Raw genomic sequence first — 12,217 nt, forward strand, 5'->3', positions numbered from 1 at the left:
TTTGGCGGCTTGTTGAAGGAAAATTAGTATACTCGCAAGCCATTCGGTATTTGGATTTTGTGGGAATGTGTTGAGAGACCTTTTTGTATGATGTGAGAGCTCAGAGTTGCATTAGGGTTCTTCTGGTCGTGGAATAGGAGCTTAGATATTAGAAGAGAACGACCTGTAAAAGATATTCCAAAAATATGTCCGCTGAACCCGTCAAGTCGACTTGGTTGGTGCTCGAGTCGACTGGACTGAAAATCGAGTCTACTTGGCTGACCGAGCAACAAACATGCGAAAAACACATTCTTGGTCGAGTCGACTCAATTAACACAAAAAACTATTTTATGTTTCAAGACATAGGAAATTATTTAAACCTTTTCAAAAATTATTCAAAAAATATTCTAAACAATAATAACATTCACAAAGACGTTTTTGCAATATAAAATAATTTATAAGATAATTTGTGGACATCATTTTATATGAGCGATATGAGTTTTTGTTACTCATCAAAATTTAACAACTATATGAAAATATGAAATTGGCTCGACACTTGAGTCTTCCAATACTAGTTGTACATACGCTTAATTTCCATTCTAATCAATTGCACGATGATTCACTTCTGATGGTACTTAGATGCGAGGGGAATGGGATTAATTAACAATGAAATCATGCGATCTTTGTTCTCGTCTCCAATATCATGTCCATGCCCATCTCCGTGTTGGTAGATGAAATGGGCAACCCTAGCAAGGTTTGTCGCCAAGTCAACAAAAGTTCGATTGAAAGGTGAATTTGCAACTCGAGCTTCGTTGATCTTGATCCATGCTTCACGAATCAATTGCTTGACATGCTCGCGAGCATCCTCTATAGAAGCTCCGGTTTCATGCATGTATATTTGGATTGATTTAGGCACATCGCCTCTTTCCATCTCATCCTATACGAAGCAAGATAAAAAATTAATTTATTTGGATTCATAGCAATACATTCTTTTAGTAAAGACTTTTTTAAAAAGATAGCATTGCATGCATGCAAGTATAATTTACTCACCGATGATGTTACCAAATCATTCACTAGCCTTGTAACGATCGCCGGCCACTTGATTATATCTGGGTATGTCTCCATGCATTGCAACTCGTTCTCAGTCAAGGAATTTGCACTTAAAAACAAACCATGAAAGATAATTATAGGACTGGCTACTGTAATCCAAGCATTGTTTAGATACTCCTTAAGCGTTGGTATGTAGTCAATGTCAGACCATCTTGCCTCCTTCATGTAACTTTGACATAAATCTTGCCACTACAATATTTGAACAATAATTAAATATAATTAAATATTTCGATAATTAAAAATACCATTGTTAGTAGTGCTGCTTCATTCTAATTAATAATAAAGTTTTTATACGATACCTTCTTTTTAAGATATGGGAGGATGTGAATACCATATTCCTTAAGAGTGTCGTAAGCTATTTCATTAACACAATTGTAGATACCGAGGAAGCATATCTTCATATAATCTGGAAATTGTTCCACTGCATTGACATCCCAACTGAGAGCCCAAAGTATTTGTCAATTTTGGTTTAGGCTGAACTCGAATATATGAATGTATAGCTTGTTATAAAAATTTGAAGAAAGGAATGTTAAGCAATCATTAAATAAACAAAAATGCTATTTAAACAGTTAAATTTGACATTTGTAGTGATATTTTATATCAGTATCTTATATATTTATATTGATGTGACATAAGATATAAGATATCAATATAAAATATTACCACAAATATCAAATTTAAATGTATCAATAGCATTTTCCTTAAAGAAATTAACATTTTGACAACCTTTCAACTGCATTTGTGAGGAGCTCGAGCTCGTCCAATGTTCCATAAATGTCATAAACATCATCAAGGGAAGTTGTGAGTTGACTTATCCTTGTGGACATTCTTCTGTAGTATTGGAATTGAGGCTCATGAATCTGTCCCACAGACCACAAATAATTCTCCACTATCCTGTCCCTTCCGAAGGGTAGCCTTTCTCTCCACCTCATGTCTTCCCACCACCTAATTATATATACACATATATATTAAGGAACCAATTGATGATCCAAATATAGCAAGTATTTAACTTTTTTGTGTAACAAATAGATTTCGAACAAAAACAAAATCTCTATTCTTATAGAAATAATTCTATTTTATATAGAAATTCATCTAACAAAAAAAAAAATTCTATCATGGTGTCTTCTTTTCATTCTATTGCCACTTTTTTAGGATATTTTGTTTAGTTTGAGGGCTTTTATTGGGCCTTTTTCACGTGTTCGTGTTGGGCCGTTGTTAGTTTTTGTTGGGCCAATATTATGTTTGATTGTGAAGTTATGTGTCTGCCGTTTGCACTCTTTTTTTTTTTATCTGTTTCTTGGGCTTCATGCAAACCCTCTTTGGGCAATTTTTTTATGTCCTCCAATTAGTCAATTGTTTTAATAAAAAAAGAAAAAAAGAATTCTATTATGATAGAATTAATTTTTCATTCTCCTTATCTTCTAGGATTAGGGCTTCTTTTAAGATAGTTCTTAAAAGTAGATTTCAGTATTAGTTTATTAAATGCATTTTTTTACTCTATTGATAGTCAGAATACAAAAGGGTTCCCAAAGTGGTAGCCAAGTGTCAAATATAGAACACAAAAATCTATAACTCTAAAAAGGTTTGATTAGCAATAAGAGACCATATATGTGTACCTTCAACATATCTTATCGTACCCACGCACCCAGCCACCGATGAGCGATGACCCCCTCCTATCCTAAGTCCTAACCACTATATATTCCGAGGAAATTAACATTTTTAAGGGCACTATATATTATTATATTGTGGAAATTTCAATTTCAATTCTGGGTCAAAGCCTATTGTTGTCCTTTAACTTAAATGGTCCCTAGCTAGAATATAGCTTTACGTAATACGGTGCACCTAACTAAAAAGTACATTTTGTGTGTCACCAATTCCGACTGTGTTAACATATTAATCTTTATCTTTTCTCCCACTGCTTTCCCTTTTCAAGTCAAGCTTAGCTATTTGTACTTTTCCTGAATATTACAATTTACAGCCTCTTAGCACACCAAACTCTGCCATTTAATATACATATGAATTTTTTAGGTAAAAATACAAGAGTAAATATAAGTTCTTAGTTCATACCTATGTACTCAAAAAGTAGTTACTATATAACTTTTCATTTGATAGCAAAATAAAAGAAGCAAATAAGGGAGAATTTTCATACCTGGAAGCATGTTTTAGGTCTTCTTGGTGAATAGCTTGCAGCATATTGAAATCTAGTTTGGCAAACTCAAGCAAGATGGCATTCTTGTTTGGTCTCCTCTCATATGCATCAATGAACCACCTTGCCTCCACCCTAGGCATGGTCCAATGTAATGGAAGCTCCAAAGCATGAGCTACTAGCAGCAGCATCTCATGATTCTCATCATCATCATCATCCGGGCTTCTGTTAATCATCAAGTATTCTTTGAGATGCTTAGTTGAGAATTGTCTTGCCTCTTCCAATATACTTTCACCATCCAATGAAAGGAAGGAGGCCTCATACAAGGAAAGAAGTCCCTTGGTGTCCCCACCCAACGACTCCTTGAACTTCCCGGACTTGTCCTTGAAGTTTAGGAAAATCTCTGCAGCTCATATATAGGAAACTCATCAAACTTGCATGGTACGTAGTACTGTTTCCTAATTAATTACATACATATATTATCAACACCATTACCACTTTGATTAAAGGCAAGGATAATAACGTACCTTGAGGGACCTTAAGCTGGTGCTGGCGCAAGAGCCTGAAATGGAGGGCAGCAGCGTACAGATCCCCTTTGCTGGACCAATCGCTTACAATGAGACCACCATCGTTGTTCATCGTCATCAACTCAAGCGTGCTTCTAATCTCATCCCGAAAATGGTAAGACACTCCAAGCCTCTGCACTGCGTCTATCAACTCCAGCTTCTCCAATGGATCCTCCGTCTTCTCCGTCATCATTCTCCTCACAGCCTCTTTCAGTTCCGCCGACCGCTTCCCGTACCCATCTCCCTGTAAAAAGAACAAAGTTCTCTTAATTGAAACCCAATACTTATCATATATATGTGTGTGTGTGTGTATATATACCGTATATTCACTGCTCAGTGACTGCAAATAGTGACGGTCCCAAATGGGGGGCTGGTAGTTGGCGGATCGCCTCTCTATCGTCTTCTGATCATGATGAGTTTGGCTGCTGAGAATGGCAGCTCTGCAGTACTGAAACTGAGAGCTCTGGTGAATCATTGGTCGGCCATGGCGGCGGCTCCCCCTCTGGGAATAACATGGACTTGCGGCGGCGCCGGTGGGAAGAGAGGCCGGAGCTGGAAAGCCGAGCACGAGAGCCATTAATTGCTTACACTACTGATCGCTTCGTAACGATCGATGCTAGTATGCATATATATATATATATACGATCAGGGGCGGCCGGAGCCACATGAAGTTGGCCCCACTGAGCAAGATTTTTATTTTTTTATTTTGAAGTATTTAAAAAATAATATTTTATATTAATAAATTAAAACTTTACATTAACTGTCTTTTAAAAAATAGTTTGAAGAATTACGAGAATCCAATAAATTTGTACAAAAATTAGTTGCGATGAAAAAAAAAACATAGTGTACTTATTTGCTTATAAATTTACGACTTTAACATTAACTCTTTCGATTGTTATTGCTACACTTAAAAGTTAAAGGAGTATTTTTTACAATAAATATTGTAAAAAATTAATTACGATCGGAAATTAATGGATGAATAGTAATTTAGTTATGTATACTAAAAATAATATATTTAATAAAATTAATAGTAAAATTATTATATAACGTTATCAAAGTATAAAAAATTGTAAAAAATAATTATAATTTTTTTATATTTTAATATTATCATTATTATCTCTTTTTTAAAAATTATAATTTTTATATTTAAATTCATTTCCACTAAAACAAAATTTTGACTCCGCACTTATATATGATTGCCTGTATATATGTGGAAAAATCGCTCTTTTAATTTTTATATATGATTGCCTATATATATGTGGAAAAATCGCTCTTTTAATTTTATATTTTTTTGAGTTAATTAAAATTTTTATTATTTTAATTATATATTAAATTTAATTTTTAATTAATTAAATAATTATATTTTATTTTTTTTATATATTAATTTAAATTTTTTATTATTTCTATTACATCATGCATTTGTATTTTTTAATGAATTTAATTTATATATTAAAAAAATTAAATAAAATAATAAAATATAAATCACACTCTATTTATATTAAAATGTAAAGGTTAAATTAATTTAAAATTATAGACTTAAAAATATAATTAAAATAATAAAAAATTTAAATTTATACATAAAAAATAAATTAAAATATAAAAATTAAATTAACTAAAAAATATATAAGTTCGGCCACCATGAATTATATGTACACGTGTAGCATGCTTGCATGCGTTGCCGTGCTCGTTTAAAATGATACTTTATTTATACTCTACTGAATTGACGCTTCATGGCCAAGCTCGGATTAAGTCATCCATTCAGGAATTCAATGTATCATCTCGCACATACAAACAATACCAAAGCTTTCCTACTCTTTTTATTTATTTATTTATTTGTGGTGTTCAAATTTTATCTGACTAATCTTTAGATATGGGTAATCTTTTTCCTTGATATATCTCCCGACAAATTCAAATATGAATACAGTTTATACACACTCAAAACTAAATATTCGATATAATCCATAAGAGACTTACATTCCAATTTTATTGTTACCTTCCAGTTAAATAGCGTCTTCCAATAATAATTTTATTTTTTAAGTCATTACACTGATTCAAATTTTGATATTTTATATAAAATTTTAAATATTTTATCACTAAATCATGCTCGTGAAAGTAAATTCCCATATTATTACGTTAAAATGTGTGATTTAAGTTTAAAATGTGCCCATGAGTCATCCAGAAGTTGATTTGAGAGCGACAAGGCAACAACCATCCATGGAGTGATTTATCTTAAATAAAAAGGATAAAAAAGTAAATAAAATTTTTTAGATTCTAAAATTTCAATTCTATCAATTGAACTCTTAACATTTAAAACTATTATTACCGTAATTGTCACGACCCGAAATCTGGTATGTCATGACCGGCACTAATCCCTAAGCCCAACGGCCCCAAAATGGACTAGTAAGCCTCTTCTCTAGCTCGATTTGAATAAAACAATATTACTGACAAGATATAGAACATGAATAAAATACCAATTCACCTTCTAACATAATATCTCAATATTTCATATACAGCAGCGGTACAAAATAAGAATATCTATCACACTGCTGTCAATAAAACATACCCGATCCCGTATCTCGGGCCCTTGGCACAATTATGTGCCAACAAAAATAAAGACAAAACATTAGACTCTACAACACGTGTATGTCTCCACAGAGCATCCTATAATACATCCAAAATCAAAAGAGGGTATGATATCATACCAGAAGATCTGCTAGACCAATAATCAAAAGGAGAATTCCCTAAAAATATTTTTAATAAAACGAGGTGAGTCTTGTGGACTCGCGAGTATAAGGTATGTCATGCCCACTAAGAGAGTATACAATAAAATGCTAGGATGATCATCATGAGTATAATAACGTAATAACAGTATAAACAGTGGAAATATGAACCATAAGTTTAGATAATTTGAGGTCTCAAAGGAAAACATAGTGTAAGAAAAATAGGTGCCTAAAGACAACCCGCATAAGTTGTTCCCTAACCACCTAAGTCCCCTATACTTTTGTATGAGATGTATACACTGATTCTGAGGACACACTAGTAGAAACTGGCCTAACGCCTATATACACATGCACACAAGTATATATATCGGCACATACATCATCATCACACAATATCATCATAAAGGCCCACGTGATAGCAGTGTTGAAACATACTATCCGTGTCTCTCATGGCCTTGGCATGCCAAGCCTCACAGTACCATGATCTTTTCCTGCTTTGAGTCACCAGGGAATCTACTAGATAGTCCTCTAATAATAATGCAAATGATACCCTAATTTATGCACAAGTCATAATCATTTATCATTTCATGTGGTGTCTAAAATACACCATATCATTCAACATTTCACATTTTCAAACAAAAAATCAGTTAGGGTATCTTTCTGTTTATGTCTCTCCCAGTAGGATGAAAATATTTCATGCAAGTTAGAAACATTTAAGGGTATTTTTCTATGATCCGCATATAAAAATCATGTACGAGTTATGCATATAAAAATTTATACAAGTTTATAATATTTATGAATGAAACAGTATATACGTGCATAATATAAGGTAAACATAACATATCCTGTCTACTCGCCTGGGAAACGATGACTCAAGTCCGAGTCTGGGGAGAAGATCGAACAAAATCCTGAGAATCTGAGCCTACAAAAAATAGAATGGGGTGTCACATTTAGGTAACAAGAATAACGACGTAATGAAATTACCGAAAATCCTAACCATTGCCTAACACCCTGAATCGATTATTTGGTACCTTGGCCTGCGCAATATTCAAATCTGGCGTCATGGAATTCGTCGAGCTAAGCCATCGACTACGTCATCATGTCTCGCTTTGCTTGCTACGCGTAAGTATATAGTGGAACTACACACCCACTTATAGGCTGCAATATCATAATATATATATATATATATTTACCCATAAACTAGTTTTCTTTTAATATAAATAATATATTTTTTTTATCTAAATTCCTCATTTATCAAAAATACATACATATATATATTTATAACTAAATTGATAAATTTTCTTAAAAACTTAATAATTTAATAAATGGTTTAAAAGGAATAAATTGCAATATTCTAGCCTCAAAATAAAAGGAATCCATCAGAAATCAGGATTCGAAATAAACCCACGTCATCATCATAGGCTAGCCTAGAACGCACTCGGGGTCAGTCTTACTCGGTCTCGAGTCATCTAATAGGGCTTTGTCCTTAAGACTCCGATCAACAAAATGACTCGCCAATCATATCGCCAATTCTAGGAGACCTAAAGAGAACCCAAATTAGATCAACCTCGATATCCTGAGTAAGACCAACCTAACCAAGTCATCCTAGGTCCACGGACAAGCGACAAGGGAGAACAAGCCGAGTGGGCTAGCCCAAGGGCTGCCACAACTGGGTCAGTCATGCCCAACACATTGGGCCATCCTAAAACCCAATCGGGCCCCGCCATCCTAGGCTAAAACCTAACCCGACATGCCCAACCCCAAAAGCCCTAATTTTCTTTTTCCTTATATTTTATTTATTTTTATTTTTCTTTTCTTTCTTTTTCTTTTCTTTTTCCTTGCCATCAAACTGCCGCCGTCGGCGATCACCGCCGGCCGGCCAAAACCGGCCGACCAATATACCAATACGAAGCCCTCGCCACGAATAACAACATATGTTAAAATGAAACCAATCGGACGGTCAGATCTTAATAGATCTGAAAATTAATTTTTGCCCAAAAATAGAGGCAAATCTGGTCGTCGCCGTTTGCCGGCCGCCGGCCATGTTTTGGACGATCAGAAACTACCCCGAGGTGCGCAACACTAAGGAGAGAAACATACCCAAAAATGAGAAAGATCGGACGGTTAGATTTTTGTAGATCTAGAGTCAAACTCTCGGCCAAAATGGATAAACAAATTGCCAACGTCGCCGGCCACCGTGGCCGGCGATTTCCGGCGATCCAAGACCGCCACCCAACCCCCTCAAGCAAACCGACCAACATATCCAAGAATCAAAGAAATCCAACGATCGGATCTTCGTAGATCTGACCTTAAACATTCGGCCATCAAACCCCATCGCGCCTCAACCCATATTTCACGAAAACAACAAGAAAAATCGAAAAGATGAAGCCAAAGCACTTACCTCCTTGTAGATCGGGGGCACTTTAACGGTGAAAACGAAATCAGATCGTCGATCGAACGGTCGGATTGCTCAAAATAGCCAAAAATTCGAGAGGAGAAATGAGAGAATAAAAGAGAGAGAGAGATTCTGATTTGGGGGGGGGGGGGACTGCCGAGCGCCTCCCCCTTTTCTTTTTATATATTTTTTATTTTTTTAATTAATTATTATATAAATAATTTAATTAAATTAATTCATTTTTTTTGTGTGGATCTTTACAGTAATTGATAATAATTTGGAACTTATCATAAAAGTTCGCCTCAATTTGAATACCTACTACAAAAGAGGGCAAGGTTAAATCTCTCAATTTAAGGGGACGTTTGATACGGGAGAAGTTTTTAAATTCCTGAAATTCATGATTCTTAGGAATGTTCTTGGAAATCTTTGATTTCCAGGATTTATGCAATTTTATGTTTGGATAAATTTAAACATTCTCTGAAATATTGAGTATTCTTTTTTGAGAATTTTACATTCCTATGTTTGGTTTAAATATAATATTATTGGGAATTCATGTTCTTTTTTCAAAATTACTCTTATTTAATTTTTTATTTAAAAATAATAAATTTATTCTACTATATAAAATATTGGGACCCACAATATCTTTAGAAAATAAAAAAATGTTATTTTTTTACACATTATGTATATATATGCATGTGTATGTATATATATATACATAATAATATATATGTTTGTATGAATATTTACTTTAATACATATAATATTTTATAATAAATAATATAAATATATTATAATATATTTTTATATTTAATATATAATATATAAATATATATATACATATATGTATATATAATATATTTAATATAAATATATTAATATATATAATATGTTTGTATGGAGTTATAAAAGGGTAAATGGTGTTTTAGTCTTTTTATTTGTTAAAAATATTTTCAAGTCCATGGAAAATTTAGATTTCCAACTCCCCATGAAAATATTTTTGTGGGAAAGTTGTTTAAAAATCATTCTCGAAAATCCTATTTCACAGGATTCTTTTTATAAAAAGTTGTACCAAACATAGGAATACAGATTCTCAACCTAACATTTCTAGGAATCTTAAAATTTCTCCTATACCAAACGCCCCCTAGGTAATAAAGAGAATTACCAATACGCAATGAAATCGACAAAATAATTATATTTATTTACAACAGTCAAAATAAGCTGAATAAGATAATTATTTTTACCAGAAAGAGTCTTGCGATCTATATATACGATAAGTAAGATAGCATAATTTAGACTATTTCTTAAATTTCTAAACTTGGTAGTTTTAAGTCGGTAGAAGATTTTTTAATCTAGATTATAATAATAATAAACCCCATCTCCAATCTATTTTGGATCCTATAAAATTAATATTTAAAGGTTAGATCTGTTAATTTTATCTCTTATATCTAAGTTAAGTAAAAAGACATATCATTACTTTATTATTTAGAGATAAAATACAATCTCCTCTCCCCCTCGCTATATATAGATGTCTCTCTCTATTCATCGATAAGCACTAGAATCATCGGTGACTCTCTTTACTCAGACATCATTTGAAAAGCCCAAACATCTAGTTTGAGGAATGAATATGTTTAGAATTTAAAAAATGTTAAGACTCGTTTGTTAATAACAAGAGAGAGAATTATTTGTGATTAAGAAGTGTTGGATTCTTCAATTTTGACCTAATATGAAAATAAAATAATCACTCTCTAAGTTAAGTGTCAGGATATTTGATATAGTTTAATTTTATATATTTTATTATCTAAAGTTTGTGCTACTTTAAATGTGAGTTTATATGAATTTTTTATAATTTTTTTTTTAGGAAACAAGTAAAAGGAAATTAATTTGAAGAATTAGATTTCAAAAAAGATATTATAAATTAATTTATAATGTTAATTTTAAAATTAATATTAATATTATAATATAATTAAAGAATTAATAAATTAATTACGGAGAAATTCGAAAGATAATGGGGAAGAAATCAAATCAAACTCAAAGAATTCAAATTGTAATTGGAGACTGAATTTCTAATCTAATGGGAAGAAGAGGGAAAGGCAGAAAAGGAATATATATTATAAAATTGAGGAATTGCCGTGTCTGTTACATGTGACCCTTTAATTTATGGTGAACTCTTTTTTTTTTTTTTTTTACGATATCATGTCAATGACTTTAAATTTAAAATTACCGTCATTGCGTGATGTCAATATCTTCAACCACTGCACTCATTGATATAGAGTGAGTGGAGAATAGAGTTGGCAATGGTTCGATTTGATTTCAGTTTTTGCCAAAATCATAACCAAACCAAACTTAAATTATTAAAACCAAAACCAAACTATTACCCATTTGGTTTTAAAAATTTAAAACCATAACCAAACCATTCGGTTTCGATTTAACCATGATTTTTTTAGTTTAATCCATATCAACAAACAAAAACAAATAGCATTCATAAATTTTTTTGATAATTTCACAACAAATAAAGATAAATTCTAATAAAGTTATCTTATTCTTGCATAAAGTTACAAAATTTATTGGATATAAAATCACATTTCCAAACCTACAATTGTTAAGATCAATAAATTAATATGTGCATAATTAAATTATAATTTAAGCTAAAAAAAATTAGCTACGAAAGTTAATACATTCATCAACAACATTAATATATTCTTCGTAAATTGATGCATATCCATCTGAAATGAATGAGCCAACTCCATCTAACAAAATTATAAATATAAAAAATAAATTAATATGAAGAGAGATGAGGCAGAGAGCGAGAGGCAGTGAGGGTGAGAGAGATCGAGAGTGAGCGAGAGCAAGAGGGGCCAAGCCCTAGCGAGAGCAAGAGAGATGCAGAGAGCGAGGGCAACTGGCGAGCTTGCGCAGAGGAGCAAGAGAAATGAGGCAGAAAGGGTGAGAGAGATCAAGGGCAAGCGAGAGTAGGGGCCGAGCCCTAGCGAGAGCAAGAGAGATGTAGAGAGCAAGGGCGAGGGCGCGCGGACGAGCGAGAGGCAGCGAGGGTGAGAGAGAGTGAGAACGAGGTCAAGAGAGAAATAAGGAGAGAAGGGTTTGCAAGCAAGGCAATTGGGCTGGGGTGGGCTAGGTTGGGGTGGGCGGGGTTGTATATAATATATATTATATATACATATTATACATATTATATTATATATTCTGTTCGGTTCGGTTCGGTTATCTACCATTCGGTTCGGTTTCGGTTCGGGTTTTGGTTTAATTTTAGTGAAAACCATAACCAAACCATACCCATTGAAAC

At 32.9% G+C, this 12,217-nt stretch overlaps 1 protein-coding gene across 1 annotated transcript; it reads right to left on the minus strand.

Annotated features, from left to right (window-relative positions):
* Window positions 1-414: 414 nt before the first annotated feature.
* LOC127788926 (terpene synthase 10-like) lies at window positions 415-4,396 on the minus strand. The gene is made up of 7 exons (XM_052317634.1): window positions 4,121-4,396; window positions 3,763-4,045; window positions 3,239-3,638; window positions 1,816-2,034; window positions 1,389-1,527; window positions 1,030-1,278; window positions 415-916 (listed from the first exon to the last, which is right to left on the minus strand). Exons 1-7 carry the CDS (start codon window positions 4,376-4,378, stop codon window positions 599-601), a joined length of 1,866 nt encoding a protein of 621 aa, XP_052173594.1. The 5' UTR covers window positions 4,379-4,396; the 3' UTR covers window positions 415-598.
* Window positions 4,397-12,217: the final 7,821 nt, after the last annotated feature.

Source organism: Diospyros lotus, chromosome 13 (assembly GCF_014633365.1).
Source record: "Diospyros lotus cultivar Yz01 chromosome 13, ASM1463336v1, whole genome shotgun sequence".
NCBI classification, from domain to species: domain Eukaryota; kingdom Viridiplantae; phylum Streptophyta; class Magnoliopsida; order Ericales; family Ebenaceae; genus Diospyros; species Diospyros lotus.